Source organism: Rhodofomes roseus (assembly GCF_022264815.1).
Source record: "Rhodofomes roseus strain CIRM-BRFM 1785 chromosome Unknown C8Q71scaffold_2, whole genome shotgun sequence".
NCBI classification, from domain to species: domain Eukaryota; kingdom Fungi; phylum Basidiomycota; class Agaricomycetes; order Polyporales; family Fomitopsidaceae; genus Rhodofomes; species Rhodofomes roseus.
Genome location: NW_025952958.1, coordinates 2,403,613 through 2,418,901, shown reverse-complemented (window position 1 = coordinate 2,418,901; position 15,289 = coordinate 2,403,613). Strand labels below are relative to the sequence as shown.

The 15,289-nt window shown below is 56.4% G+C and overlaps 5 protein-coding genes across 5 annotated transcripts; 2 read left to right on the top strand and 3 right to left on the bottom strand.

The window, feature by feature from the left end:
- Positions 1-1,821: 1,821 nt before the first annotated feature.
- C8Q71DRAFT_794366 (uncharacterized protein) lies at positions 1,822-2,666 on the bottom strand (the record flags this gene model as incomplete). The annotated part of the gene is made up of 4 exons (XM_047925532.1): positions 1,822-1,971; positions 2,019-2,181; positions 2,232-2,410; positions 2,457-2,666. 4 exons carry the CDS (start codon positions 2,664-2,666, stop codon positions 1,822-1,824), a joined length of 702 nt encoding a protein of 233 aa, XP_047784280.1.
- A 1,408-nt stretch (positions 2,667-4,074) lies between these two features.
- On the bottom strand, positions 4,075-4,650 carry C8Q71DRAFT_853718 (uncharacterized protein; the record flags this gene model as incomplete). Its single annotated transcript, XM_047926970.1, has 2 exons — positions 4,075-4,477; positions 4,526-4,650. The coding sequence occupies 2 exons, from the start codon at positions 4,648-4,650 to the stop codon at positions 4,075-4,077; spliced, it is 528 nt and encodes a 175-aa protein (XP_047784279.1).
- Positions 4,651-7,778: 3,128 nt separating this feature from the next.
- C8Q71DRAFT_904149 (uncharacterized protein) lies at positions 7,779-9,475 on the top strand (the record flags this gene model as incomplete). The annotated part of the gene is made up of 1 exon (XM_047928839.1): positions 7,779-9,475. One exon carries the CDS (start codon positions 7,779-7,781, stop codon positions 9,396-9,398), a length of 1,620 nt encoding a protein of 539 aa, XP_047784278.1. The 3' UTR covers positions 9,399-9,475.
- A 1,052-nt stretch (positions 9,476-10,527) lies between these two features.
- Positions 10,528-11,247, top strand: C8Q71DRAFT_693872 (uncharacterized protein; the record flags this gene model as incomplete). Its single annotated transcript, XM_047919892.1, has 3 exons — positions 10,528-10,751; positions 10,797-11,110; positions 11,165-11,247. Coding segments are annotated over 3 exons (621 nt in total), but the record flags the coding sequence as incomplete, so codon positions are not given.
- A 549-nt stretch (positions 11,248-11,796) lies between these two features.
- C8Q71DRAFT_720547 (uncharacterized protein) lies at positions 11,797-12,922 on the bottom strand (the record flags this gene model as incomplete). Its single annotated transcript, XM_047921371.1, has 2 exons — positions 11,797-12,332; positions 12,667-12,922. The coding sequence occupies 2 exons, from the start codon at positions 12,920-12,922 to the stop codon at positions 11,797-11,799; spliced, it is 792 nt and encodes a 263-aa protein (XP_047784276.1).
- Between the last annotated feature and the right edge of the window lie 2,367 nt (positions 12,923-15,289).

Genomic DNA, 15,289 nt, shown 5'->3' with positions numbered 1-15,289 from the left:
GGGAAGACCAATACAGACCAATGTATGGTATGGGAGGTCCTGTGTTGATCAAATGGGAAGTCCATGAGTATATGGGAGGACCTGTGTCAATATAGTATGGGAAGTCCATGAGTACATGGGAAGACCAATACAGACCAATGTATGGTATGGGAGGTCCTGTGTTGATCAAATGGGAAGTCCATGAGTATATGGGAGGACCTGTGTCAATATAGTATGGGAAGTCCATGAGTACATGGGAAGACCAATACAGACCAATGTATGGTATGGGAGGTCCTGTGTTGATCAAATGGGAAGTCCATGAGTATATGGGAGGACCTGTGTCAATATAGTATGGGAAGTCCATGAGTACATGGGAAGACCAATACAGACCAATGTATGGTATGGGAGGTCCTGTGTTGATCAATATGGGAAGTCCATGAGTATATGGGAGGACCTGTGTCAATATAGTATGGGAAGTCCATGAGTACATGGGAAGACCAATACAGACCAATGTATGGTATGGGAAGACCTGTGTTGATATAGTATGGGAAGCCCATGCAAATATGGGATGATCATTGTAAACCACTGTATGGCATGAAATGATCAAGGCTCAATATATTGGAACCTTTTACCTCCATGTGATCAGCATGTCATGGACTTATTTGACTCCTCTAGCTGACCACTGATATAGTGATTTGACTTACTATCACATGAAGTCATGAACTATTAAATTTCATGGACCACGAACAACTAGAATCCAAAGAATGGGTATTGTAGTGAGTGATATGAATATGCCTTGCTGCTCACATATCATAGCTGATGCATTGCAATGTCATGATCCATAAGTTACACACTGATTTTACTCTGGGCATAGTCTAATACCAGATTACATGTTGCTGCTGCTACAGGGTTCACTTCAAGTCAATATAATCTCAGATTGACATCAATATGTTGGAGTAGTACACAAATCACATTTATGCGCTGATGACAACCAACCCATACCACTGACTTGGTGTGCAGAGTGATGTATTAGATTGTCTACAGTCTGGTATTGTTCGTTGCATGTATATGTGCAGCTCATACAGAGCTGTGCAATCTATCCTCTTGTCTGTTCTAACCATTGTGTGACATCTTTGGACTTCAAAGTAAAAGTCTCCTATATACAGTCAAATAGATGCTCAGATGTAACAACATGGGATGGCATCATTCCAAGTATGCCAGGTCACTTGTGTTGCATTGGTACAGCAGATTTTAATAGGTTGAATTGCAGGCTATAGCTTACAGAGGGCTCCCCATGGCTTTGCAGGCTTATATTACCACATTTTGGTTGCTGTAACTGAGTGCATGCAGCAGTGATGGCATTTGAAGTTCACATGCATACAATGAGGTCTGTACCAGGATTATTGCTGGTGTGCATGGACTTGGAGATTTACTGATGAAGAGCTCCAGACAATGTAGCATAATAGAAACACATACTGTGCCTACATGGGATGTCCCACTGAGCTACTGACCCCCTGGCACCATGTGACCTGTGACTGGGACATGGGACATGCTGCACGTCCCACAGGGAGCACAAGGGGAATGGTCTATGTAGGAGCATGACAGAGGGATAGCCCACATTCCCAAGCCCAGAACAGGTCCCAAAATGGGAAGGACCACCCTTGAGACCATGGCCATGTCCCAGATGTCTGGTAGGACCAGCCCAATAAGGCTTGTAAGCCACATTCTAGCGGTCAGAAGGATGGGGCTAAGTAGGTCCCAGAAGGGGGTGCCTGAAGTGTAGTCCATATTCATCTGCCTGGCGAGAAATGAATTCCTGGCGCCTGAGACGGGCTTCAATCATCACCTTTCGCCTTTCTGAAAATCGACTACGGAATGCGGGATGAAACAGCCGTGTCTTCCACAGGCGACGGCGCCAATGCCCGTAGCTTCCATATCGTGGCGATCGGCGTTTGCCTGATTGACGGCTCGGTGAGCGTGGCAGTTTGATTTCTAATTGCAGTCAGCACCCAGGATACGGCTGTGCAATGGCAGCTCACCTCGCGCACGTCCACCGCCGCTTTGAGGTGCTCCTTATACCGCCCATCGGTGACCATAAACCCTTGCCCATCCGCGAGTGGGATGTCGTCCGCTGGTCGACGCATCTTCAAATGCTCCGCGCTGAAATTGCCGTCCATGACAAACGACGCCATATGCTTCCAGCTGCACGGTGGCATTAAGGCTCTAGCCGCTTCTTCGAGATCGCCACTCACGAATCAACGTCTCTTTCCCAGTCTGCTTCGAGATTGACGCCGGGGTGAGGGCAGGCTACGCAGCTCAGTGCCAGTCTTCCCGGTCCAAGTTCTTCTTCTGTATGCCCATACCCACGCCATTTGCGATATTTGAGATTGCGCCACTGTCGGCTGCAGCGGAGAAGCTCGCAATAGCGATCCTGGGAGGTGTCAGACTGCTGCCTCGTAGGATGATGGACGACGAACCGGCACTCGCTGAGGAAAGGCGGCATTGGATAGGCGACGCAACCGTTCGAAGTAGCTCTGAGCTGCCATTCCAGAAACTTTGTTGGCCAGCAGGAAATCGTCCAAGACGCGGAACGTGAAGCAAGTTCGAGGGCGGATGAAAGATCCAGGATATAGACCCATCGAGAGCAGCTGGAAGGCCTCCGGATCCGCCCCTTGGCATTTGCACATGGCGGCGCAGACTGAATGGACGCCAGTGATATCAACCACCGTCAGCTTCCGCAGCGAAGCATCATCTTCAATTGGACACCGCCAGTTCCCATGCCCAAGGTTGATGCGCAGACCAGCGGCAAGTAGTGAGCTGGCCTTGAAATAACCTGTCCTGGCAATGAGAGACGTCATCGTCAATAAGACGAGAGACTTCCGTCTAACCTTCCATTGATGGGTCGCCTCCCTGTCCGGCCCCAAATTCTGGTTCATCGACCCAGTCTTCCGCTTCTTCTGACGGCGCCTCTTCACTATCCGCTTCTATGATTTCGGCGCAAACTGGAGGCGGGCCTGTTGGGACCGTTCGTCTCTCCCTCGGTTCCCACCGCTCCAGGTGGTGAAGATATTCGGCACTGTGCCGACTCAGACAGCAATCGGTGCACAGGCTTGGCCGGCCCACGCAGTCCACGCATCTCCATGGACTCCACTCCTGGCTGCACATGACACATCTTCGTCTATCTTGCGGCCCTTCCAGTTCGAGCAGGCGGGCAAGCACCTGGTCACGGACTGGCAACCATTGTCGGATAAAGTCGGCCTGAGTCTGCACTGGCATCAGCAACTGCTTCAGCCATCCCAGCCACTCACCATTCCAGATGCCTTCGTCTTTCGCCGGCTCTCTGGCCCCAACTGAATAATCTCCCCCAAGTCAGGCATGGGCTGGTCATTCCCTAGGTCCGAAATCTCTGCGGCTGCTGTTGCCCTGGATGCACCTGCAGGGGGATGCACAGCGCTCGGGGCATCCCGGACTGGAACCATCTTGTGCCTTGTTCCGGTCTTCGTCTTTTTGACAGCCATGTGCATCACCGTTGGCCTCTGCGTTGAGCCCAACGGCACCCATTTTGCACCGCGTCGTGACATGACTGTCGAGACGAGGTTGAAATCTTCATTTGAGGCACATTTAATAGGGATCGCAGGCATTCGGCAAAGGCCATGCGGTGCCCATGCGGTGCCCATGCTGTGCCCATGTGCAATCAGATTTGGTCAATCTAGCCCGTGGCAGACCGCTTCCAATGATCATGAGGCAGTCAAGCGTCGTCCAGGCCACGCGTGAACAAGAGGCGGAATGATGTGACCGCCCCATGTGGGCGCATGAGCATCAGTCGGCTGACATCCATTTGAGCATTGGGGGTGACCACGTGAATGGCTTGCAAGGACCGGCTGAATGGAATGACCAAGCCAAGGGCCTCTCGCCTGCGTCTTTTGACCGCCTATATAAAAGCGGAGGAGCCACCGCATTTATTCCCCAAGAAATGAATGAATATAAACCAAATGATACTGTGCCAACTCAGAGCGTGCCCCCATGGACGCGCTCCGCCTCCGTCTTTTCCGTGGCCGCAACCGCAGTGATGCATGCCGTCTCCGCCTTTTCGGTTCACGCCTCTTCCATCTCCAGCTCCTCCATCTCCGCCTCTTCCATGTCCGCATCCCAGCCGCTGCCAGCATCGTAGGCTTCGTAGCCGCAGCCCTCACTACCGCTGGCATTGCCTTCACCGTCCTCACTGCGGCTGGCACCGTCTTCGTCGTCATTTTCATTGACGAGGTCGCTAAGCCACTGGATGGAGCCACTGGCAAGCCTTTCGTCTCCAGATGGATCGGCATGCTGAGACTTATTGTCGTTCACGAGGGCGACAAGCCAACGCAAGACATATTCATCTTGGACGGGAGAGGCCTGGGCGTAGAGGGTCCACGTGCGGCGCTTGCCGTCCTTCGTGATGACTTCCTTTCGGAGCACGTGCTGGCCCACCATATGTACGAGCATGACCCTATGGTCAAGGCTGTAGTGATATGTCAGTTTGTGCATGCAAGTCAATAGAACCGCCTACATATCATTTTCCTCCACTTCGTCAAAGCCCTTGAACCAGGGCTGAATGGCTTCAACTGACAATTTGAGCAGTTGGAGCAGCACGCAAAGGTTGTCGTGCCAAACGTAGAAGTCGCGGTCGCACATGGTGGGTTGGTTGTTCGTTGTTGAGATGCATGTACATAAGGTTTGTGCCGCCCCAAGGCAATTGAAACTGAGATAAATTTGACCGTACAATGGCAGACCCATTACCATAATAGCCTCAGCTTCTCTGCACGTCAGTGACGGCATCGAGATGCAACCCGAGCAACCCGCCTGATGTGTTCTGTCAAGAAGCAAAAGGTGAAGAAGCGAAAGTCTGTGGCCTGGTCTTTACGCTGCTTTGATCTCTCAAGTCGCCATGTAGATGGCGGACCGGCGCACCAGAAACACGCGGACTGCCAACAAGCGGACCAGCAATGAGCGGGCCAGCAACAAGCGTGCCAGCAACGGGGAGACCAGCAACGAGCGGGCCACCTACAAGCGGAACCCAACAAGAGCTTCATTTACATCCTATGTCGCCGAAGGTTATAGAATGTCCAATGTATGGAATGGCTTACAAAGGCGAGGTTGGCCTCGGGTAAATATAGAAAGGCTTACAAAGGCGAGGTTGGCCTCGGGTAAATATAGAAAGGCTTACAAAGGCGAGGTTGGCCTCGCGTATATATAGAAAGGCTTACAAAGGCGAGGATCGCCTCGCGTATATATAGAAAGGCTTACAAAGGCGAGGATCGTCTCGCGTATATAAGAAGGGCCGACAGATTTGCGAACGACATGCCTTGTGTGCCGTCTCTTTCCCCGCTCCCTCTCCAGGGCTGTAGCTGGCCATCCGTCTTCACATTCAATACCGAGATATGGGAACATATTGAGAGTCGATCTCTCGATATGTTTTCCATATCTCGGTACTGAACATGCAGGCACTTGGACAGTTGAAGGTGAAAGCACCGTTCAGGGAGATTTGGAACGACGTGTTGCCCTCTCCAGGGCTGTAGCTGGCCATGCGTCTTCACATTCTATGCCGAGAAATGGGAACGTTTTCCCTTTCTCGGTATAGAACGTGCAGGCACTTGGACAGTTGAAGGGGAATGCACCGTTCAGGGAGATTTGGAACGACGTGTTGCCCTCTCCAGGACTGTAGCTGGCCATGCGTCTTCACATTCTATGCCGAGGAAGGGGAACATCTCGAGAGCCGATATGTTTTCCCTACCTCGGTATTGAACATGCAGGCACTTGGACAGTTGAAGGGGAATGCACTGTTCAGGGAGATTTGGAACGATGTGTTGCCCTCTTCAGGGCTGTAGCAGCGTCAATTGCCCACATGTCTTCATAATCGACGCCGATGAACGGGAACATATCGAGAGCCGATATGTTTTCCGTTCATCGGTACTGAACATGCAGGCACTTGGACAGTTGAAGGGGAATGCACCGTTCAGTGAGATTTAGAAGGACGTGTTTGGGTCTGAGCGACTCGTTTGCAGCGGACGGTGGATGGCGTCTTGAGGTGCAGGCGGGTTTGCAACGAAGCAAATGGGGCAGTCCTTTGCACGATATTTGCAGACGATAGAAATAAATGTACATTGTGCGACGCAAGAAATTGCCAAGCCCACCTCTTCCGTTTCATTAGTCGGACTGTGCTTCCGTACTGTCGAAGTCTTTAAAGCGGCTCGCACCTCAAACCGGCCGGACTCTGCCCATGCGCTTTTCGAACGGGTGGGGCCTAATCTCGTCATTGAAACCTTGGCTCCCTGAGCTGGCATAGCCGCAAAATGCGATGGGCTGAACCGATATCGTCTGTGCGAATGCGATGGGGCCAAGCAATATCGGCTGTGCTCATACAATGGGGCCAGCCGAGATCGGCCGTGCCAATGTAATAGGGCCAGCCGATATTGGCCGTACCAATACAATGGGTGCACCTGACATCAGGTGTGCAGCCATGATGGGATTGCCTGACTTATCACGTAACACAGACGGCTCCAAAGATGCTCAGACGGACTCGGATGAATTGGTTGCCTAACACACCGGCACTGTACCGGCAGAACATATTAACCAGCAAACGACGCCTGCCATTGGAGATGAATCCTTCACCGTCTGTTGAAAAGTCGTCTGTTCATGCCCAGTGGTAGAGACGGTGGCCTCCAAAGCGGGCACTGCAGCGGGAAGAGACGGAGGTACCTAATGACGAGGCTGATGCAGTGCATGTCGATGCATCCGGGGGTATAAGCGAAATGCTTGAAATGTACCATTGAGTTCCATACCGCCTCTAAACTGGACGTCCATCTGTAAAAGACGGGACGGTGTCTCGAAGAGTGGACCTCTGGTACCAAAAGACGAGATACCATACTTAAAAGGCGAGACTGCTCTCCATGGAGAAGAGACGACATACATGGGACTTCCTTGGACGGCCACCGAAGGGTGATGGGCCCAGTGTGATGACAGGACGCAAGATAGCGGATGTCCACTGGCCAGTCGTGTCAGCAAGATGTGAGGTGAATGGCACAGATGACTGGCCAACGGACATCCGCTGAGGCATCATGCTACACAGATTCACCCCCAGAACCTGGGCCTAACGTTTGGTCGTCGGCTACACCGACTCTGCGCCCGCCCATCCTTTTTGGCAGGTCTTGACACCGGAAGCCTCCCAACCGATCGTCTGCTGGCCAATGGATCGCACTATCAAACGGGGCTCCCTCCCATGGCTCCACACCCGCCTGGCCGAGGCCAAGCCCATAGGTCAGGCCAACCCTGCACCCGCCTATGTCATTTCAGACCCGCCACGGTATCACTCCTACTATGCCCGGCCGAGCCCAAGCCCATAGGTCAGGCCAACCCTGCGCCCACCTGTCTCTCGTCAACTAGACGCCCACCTGACGCATCAGCCGGGCATCGGCTGGCCAATCCATACAGGCTCAGTGCGCATAAGCACCACCGCTACCATAGCCCGTCCCGAGCCGGCCAAGCCCATGAGCATCGGCCCCACCAACCATCCGTCCACCCATCTCATTTCAGACCAACCGGCTATACAGACATCTCAGCCGACGGTCGGCTGGCCAATGCATTTAAAACCGGCAATGACAAGCGGCCCTACCTACTGTTGGTCGTTACATCCTCGGCCGAGACACATGCCGATGGGCGGCGCCGACCCGCCGCCCGCTTAATATGACAGGCAAATTGGGCACAATCGGCCAACGTCGGCCCGCCTATACCATGGGCTATTTGCAGGCATTGGCCAGCCCATGATGACAGGTGTTTCCGCTGAATGGGCTCACGCCCCATCGCCCTGCCGTCCACCCTCTCGCGCTCTTTCGCCGCGCTCGCGGGGGCGAGCCGCCGTCCACGCTTTCTTCGAAGCCCAGGCCCAGGCCGCCGCGCGACGCGAGGAACAAGCATGCGCACTCGCGCAACGCAACGACCAGCCGGCTCGCCCCTGCCCGTTCGACGAACCCCCGCCCGAGCTTCCGCCCGCCGCCGATGCTCTCTCACCGCGCTCGCGTGCGCGAATCGTCGTACGCGCGCACCACGAGCGTGAGAGACAAACCGCGGAAGCAGCGCGGAGGGCACGCCAGGGGAGGTACTCAACGGAGCGCGCACCCGTTGCGCAAGCTGCCCCGACGCGTTCGTCTGGGGGGCTCCCTCGCGCATCCGCAACGGGGAGAGAAGTTGGACCGGCGGGAGTACGAGACAGCACAGTCACGGTGAGTACCCCAGTCCCGCATCCTTCACCTCCGTCTCCTCGCATACGCCCTACGCGTCCGCCCTCGCACGGCCAGCACGTCCCCGTCGATCGCACCTGCCGCCCTCCGCCGTCGCCCGCTCCTCCAGCGCACCGCGCGCGCGCCCCACCTGCCGACGCGATCCAACCGGCGCGCAGTCCTCGCGCCGGCGCGCCCTCGCCTTCGTCCGATGTGCGTGCGTCCGCACCCCGCCGACACGTCAACCAGCCAGTACGGCAAGCCGCGCGCCCGCACGCGAACGGCGCGCACGACTCTGCGCGTCCTGCCGCAGTTTCTCGCCCCAGTCCCTTGACCACCCGCGAAACTTCAAGCTCGGACGACATACGGGGAGGCCGCCGGACTGTGCGAGATCACCGCGCGCCCGGTAGCCTCTCCTCACCTGCCAGTTCATCGCGCGCAGACGGACCGGCTCGCGCGAACGCACTCCTTCTCGACGCGTCCGACCCTCCGTCGTCTCGCAAGCCGGCATCCGCCTCTGTGTTGCTCCCTCGTCACTCGCCCGACTCGCGGCCGCCCTCGCGCCCTTTCGAACAGGCTGCGCTCGCGTCTGTCGAGCGCGATCACCGCCGTCTCGCGTCTCCCTCGTTCGGCGTACCCGCATCTGCGCCGCGCGAACACGACGGTCCACCAATGTGTCAAGCACCGCACCGGCACGCGGACGGCACGCTCGGCAAGCACACCACTCCCACCGCCGCGCCCCTCGACGCTCGCGCCTCCCCCGACTCTGCGTGTCTGGCCGCCGCTTCTCGCCCCAGTCTCTCGACTGCACGCAAGACGTCAAGCTCGGACAACTTACGGGATGGCTGCCGGGCTGTGCGAGATCACCGCTTGCCCGGTAGCCTCCCCTCGTCTGCCTCGTCTTGCAGACCGGTGCTTGTGTCTACGCCGCGCCTTAGCCATCCGCCCGACTCACTCGCGTCCGTCCCTCCGTCCCGCAAGGAGGAGCCAGACTTAGCTGGGTTAGACGAGGAACTCAGGCGCAGGATTTGGCAGGTCCGCACGTGTTCGCGCCTCGTCACAGAGGACTCTCCCGAGTCAGCGGCCATTGCAAATGAGGAAGCTGCCCTACGGCGCGAAATCTGGGAAGCTCGAGCCCGTGCTCGCCTTGCTCCACGCCTTGTCTGAACCCTGGGGGGCATCATTCCCGACACCTTTGTCTTGTCCCAGCCCACCCACCCTCGACTTTGCTCCTCTATCCTCACCACCTTTCTCATTGGAATCTCGAGCCGAAACTCCCTTACTCGGTTCCTTCCAACTTGAGATTGGGGGGCTGGGGGTAGGGGAGGATAGGGTACGGGGGGCAGGTATGCCAGGGCCTAGCCGACCCTAGCCCGAGGGATGCGCAGATCCTCCGCGAGGATGACAGCTAGGGACGCAGTACAAGCAGGAAGTAGCACAGCCTTGCCTAGGGAAGATGGCAAAGCTGCTACAGGCGAGGGAGGTCAGTGGAGCCTGGCCGAGCTTGTGAGGGCTTGACCGACAGAGCCTGTATGCTTTGGCGGATGCACGGCAAGTCTGAATGCTCGGGATGCGGTACTTGCGGGACAGCTCAGCCTCGCGTGGCGGAGCCCAAATTTTTTTTTTTCTTTCTATTCTCTTGTTCTTTTCTCACCTTCTATTCTATGCTCACTCGTACTCTTCATTTGCTCTAATCTGACCCCTCACCTTCACACTATGCACTTCATAATGGGGGGCACTGTTATGGGTGGGCATCACTATGCCCACTGATTAGATTAGATTATGAACTGATAGTGTACATCTCATCTTATCTCCATGTACCTAGCCACTTGACTTCCATTTTGGGAAGTGATCCATTCTTACTGCTGAACCACCACCTCGTCCGTGTGCGACACCGCGCCGTCCGAGTACGTTCAGCATCCCCTCTCGGCTTGAGCTCCTCGCCTCGCCTAGGACTCCCCCTCGACCTGGCTCCTCGCCAGTTCTAGGACTCACCTCTAGGCACGGCTCCTCGCCCTGCTACGACGACAGCAGCGCTCCTCGCTCTGCTACGACGCCAGCGGGAGCTCCTCGCCTCGCTCACGACCTCACGACGACACTACGACACCTTCCCGGTCGCGCCGCGACCACCAAGCGTCGAGTTCACAGGCAGCCCGGCCCCCGAGTCTAGGGTTCCAGGCCCACGAACTCTAACACAATTGAGGAGTTCTTCTATTTCTGGGGCGAAGATAAGCATCTCGATTCAGGTACATCAACAACTCCTAATCAAGTAGGCTTGATGCTGATGCGATGTACTTCAGGCACGTTCATCTACCACAATTACCGACAGGCGCTCAACATCATCACCGACGACGGTGAAGTCTTGGCGTCTCTATCTGCGGAGCTGAGGGTCAGCCCTGCGGATTTCGAGGAGTATCTGAAGCAGGAGAGGGAGTACATACATAGCCGCAAGAACGAGCCACCTGAAGTCACTCGGAAGCTTGAATACCTTGCTGCGCTGCATCGCTTAGAGGAAGCAAGGTATGTTGGCCAATCATGAGCGATACACATCTGACGGTCGATTAGCTCAAAGCTGGTCACTGCCAACAACGAGCTACACAAGGTCGAGGCGAACATCTCCGGGTATACCACGAAAGAAGTCGCGCGTTTTCGAGGGAATCGTACAAGAGCCGCCAATCGTTACTTCGCCTCCGACGATGACTGTCGGGCATACGAGCGGGAATTGCAGATTGCCGAGCGGTGGTTACCTGGCAGCACTGAGTATCAAGAAGTGTCCCAGCTCTGGACCCTGCGCGAGTATCAATGCTCACTTGATGAACTCGAACGCCTTATCGTCCAGCGATTGTTCGAACTGACAAAGGCCGGAATGAGCGGTACCGGTAACGCCCACATTCCTTTCTGCGCATGTACAGATATATGACCAAAATCCGCAGGTTATAAGTTGCGCGAGAAGATTTCTAAGGCGTTGAAGACGCGGGCCGAGGCAATCAAGAAAGTGCTCAAGCGTTTGAACATCAGGATTTCGTGCAATTCCTCTGAGGGCCCTGTCAGGGGCTTCATAAGCGCTCAGAACGCTTCAGATTGCATCAGAATGGCTCATCCGGCCAGTTCTCAAGGTGTTAACTTTTTGTGAATTGTTGTTGTCAGACAGGATTTTCAGAGAGCATCAGAGATTGTCAGAGAACATCAGAGTGGTCCAGAGTGGTCCAGAGTGGTCAGAATGCATCAGACTCTCAGTTACTTCAGATGTCATCATATGTTTAACAAAAATATATCTCCGTTACTATAGACACTATAGACGGTTCAACAGGTACTACAGTTGCCCACCATACGTACTAATGCTCCGGCACTTGCTCAGCACGTCCGTTGTGCTCACGCGTCTTCTGGCTCACCAGCTTCGTCGTACTCCTCTGCTTGCGCGTCATGCTCTGCGTCTGTGTCGCAGTGTACTCACCTGGGCTCTGGTCTGCACCTCACAAAACGGGCGACAACGATAAGTTGTTAATGTCGCTCGTCGGCGTGCTGCCTGTTGCGATGTACGACGACGGCACAGGCGCGGGCGTGCCTAGCTGGTCCAGATGGCGGTACTCTGCAAACTAGCAGCGCTGCTGAGGGATCGTGTCCGCGGTCGGGACCGACTGCGCTGACGATCTCGTCTGCATGCCCTGTCGCGCGGGAGCCTAGGGCTGCGCCTGCGACGGCTGCAAGTGAGTCCTGCTGGGGAAAGTTGAGACGTAGCTGCTGCTGCTGCTGAGAGAAAGACGTGCCGTCGGGCATAGACGACATATTCGGCGGCGTCACGCTCGCGTAGCCGCCACGCCGCGACGACTGCAGGACATGCCCGGCGCTGCTGCCCGTACTCGAGATGGGACACGCTGTCCGCCTGGGCGTAGCCAGTAGCACCGACCTCTGCGTACTGCCCGCCTTGGGCGCCGAAGCTCTCAGCCCACACGTCGTAGTCCGACATGCCACGCTGGTCCTGCTGCTGCGCTGACTGCGCGGGATCGTAGAGCATGGGCGGCGCGCCAAACATCGGAGGCTCTGGGTGAGATGAGGACGATGTACTCATCTTTTCCTTCCTTCCTGCCCATCCTTCGCCCCCTGGTCACGGTGTTCTTTGCGCATCGCTGGGGTATTAGTTACGGCTGTTGGGCCATGCTCGGCTTGTGGGGTGCGTGGCGCGTCGATTCGCGTGCCGACGTCTCTTACGGACGGACTCGCACGCTTGCTCTCGAGGTAGGCGGCAAGAAGGCGATGCGGCGAAGGTAAGAGATTGCGGTGAGAGTGCTGAGGCCGAGGGCGGACAGGGGCGGACGTGTGGTGAAGTGCGAGGAAAGTAGCAAGCGCGCGTCAGTAGCGTGACGTGGCTGAGGCGCTTAGCACTTCAACCGCGCCTCCGAGTCGCAGCCTCCATATCGACGCTCGTGTCCTCTACCCTCTACCACCTCCCGCTCGCGCATCCACCCGTTCTTTGGCCATTGAGCGCTGAGCACCCACCCGCCCACCGGCCTACCCGCCCCTCTGACCAGCCGCAGTTCATCGGCCTCCGCTGGCACCACCCTTCCTGACGTGGCAGAGCTCTGCCAGCTGCTGCTCGACCTCGACTTCCACGGGACGTTCCGCACGCTGTGCGCCTTCCGCCCGAGCGTGGACGAGCCCGTGCAGAACGTCTTCGTTTTCTCGCGCTTCATGATACGTCTCATAGCCTCGACATCGCCAAGACTGGCGCGCGTGGCCACGGTTTCAATCGAGCAAGAGCGAGTAGTGGGGACGGAGTGCGAAAGGGATGTGGAGAGGATGCGCGAGAAAGGTGCGTGTGCCTCTACGACGCTGCTACATTGTCTGCGCCCTGCCCTCCGCCTTCTTTGTTCAGCAGTTGCAGTCGCACCCATCGGTGAGTCGACGCCCGTCGCGCAAATATGTCCCGATGCGCCGTGGCTGGGCAGTCCGCCGCGCCGATCTCGCCACCGTGCTGGCTGGGGCAAGACTGCAGGACTACTGGGTAAGCTGCTGCGCATCTTTGTGTCTGTACCGCTTCCTACTCTCTCTTACCGCTGCCTTGCACGCGCCCTGAGCTGCATGCAAGACCCGGGTCCGCGTCGAAAACCAGTGCCTCAGCGGGCGGCCACGCACCCGAAATGCGCGCCGCCATGCCTTTGCCGCGCCCAACGCACCTCGAAGTCAGATATAGCGCGACGGCTTTCCCCGCCTCCGAGCTATGGACAGCCCTCGATGTATGTGCCCCCACATTCAGTCCTGCCCCTCACGCGCAGCCTGTGTATCACGTAGATCCAAGAGCTCCCCGGCGCTCATTCTCCCGGGCTCGACGTGCCCACTCCCTTAGGCCGCGTCCCTTCACCGCCCTCACCTCTCCAACGCAGCAATCAATCTAACTGACCCTTTGTCCATGCATCTTATAGCCACAGCCCTCCACTGATGCGATCAACGAGGATTGCGACCCTCACGTCCGTCTGCACTCCACATGAGGATGGAAAAGATCTTGGCGATGCCGCCGACGTGTCGTGAGAGCAGTAAGTCCCCCCCCCCACCTACACACTCAGGCTGTGCTCCGACGTGTAGACATAGGACGTGTAAACATAGATATTATGATGATTGTAGTAGACTCAAAATTCATTGCTTTTGCACCTATTTTCATACAGTAGGGGTTTCCTGACGAAATGTATGATTCTGCTGTCTGACGTACTGTGCTACCTGACACTCTGGCACTATCTGAGGCCAGATGAAGTGATCTGACGAGTTATGATGTCTGGAGTGCTCTGATAGGCTCTGAAGCTCTGAAGGCCGACTGTCAGACACACATACCGTCAGAGATTGCACAGTTTCCTGATGCAAGGCCTGCCGCCGGAGGTGCGGCAGGGCACACTCAGCTCAGGCGTCAGACGCAAGAACAGGAACGGGCTATGTTATTCGGAGACGGGGATGGTGTGGTCTAGCTAGGATATATGGGGTGATGAACGGGAACGGAAGAGCGGGAGATGATGGTGGTTCGAATGTCCGAGTCTGGGGACGTTCGAGCACGGAAGCAAATGAGGCGCCGGCGTGTACATACTGCACAACAGCCCGATATGGTAAGTATGGTGATGTGTGGTAAGCAGTAGGCTTACACCCTCCCGGGCAGTGAAGAACGAGCGGGGGGGGGGGGCTATGGCGAGCAGCGAGTAGTTAGGTAAGTAGTGTAATGTAATTCCTTCCAACCCAACGGGTACGCAGCACGGGTGCATCAAAAACCCCTGTGGGGAAAAGCTACCGCGTGGTTGACCCACCCTTGACCTTCTGGAGAGCCTCCCAATCATCGAGCGCGGCGTTGTCGTCGAGCTCGGACGCGGGTAACCAGGAGTCGTGTTCTGGACCGTATCCCTTCCAGCGGACGAGGAGTTGTCTTTGGCGGCGGTAGGTGCGTTGATCCAAGATACGGTGCACAAAGTATTCCTCCTCGCCGGCATCATTAAGCACGGGAGCAGGCTGGTCGAGGTGGCGATCCGGAAAGAGGGTAGGGTCATTTTCCACGTGGGGTTTCAGCTCGGAGCTGTGAAAGACGGGAAACGCCTTGGACGTAGGCGGGAGTTCCAGTTCGTAGGTAGATGTTTCGGGGTAAGCACGGATCACTCGGTAGGGACCGTCCCAGCGCGGGAAAAATTTCGCCGCCCTGTGTTCGCCCTTGGCCTTGTACTGGCGACGCCGATTGAGCGTACTCAGCATAACCTTGTCGCCCACAGCGTATGGCCTCTCGACACCCCGGAACCGGTTGGCGAAAGCCGCCTGGTGTACCTTCGCCGCAAGCATACAGTCGCGCGCATCCGCGACGTCTTCAGCGACTTCGCGCGTGACTCGCTCAGCAGCCTGTTCAGCTGTTTCCTCCTCGGACGCGTTTGGACGACTCACGGTGTCTACCAACGGTGGCAGGACACGCGGAGCACGGCCAAATCGGATTTGAAAATTGCTATACCCTGTGCTTGCATTCACGGCCGACATAATGTCGAAACGAACACACGGGAGTGCGCGTACCCAGCCCTTCTGGTTGCGTTGGACGTGATACC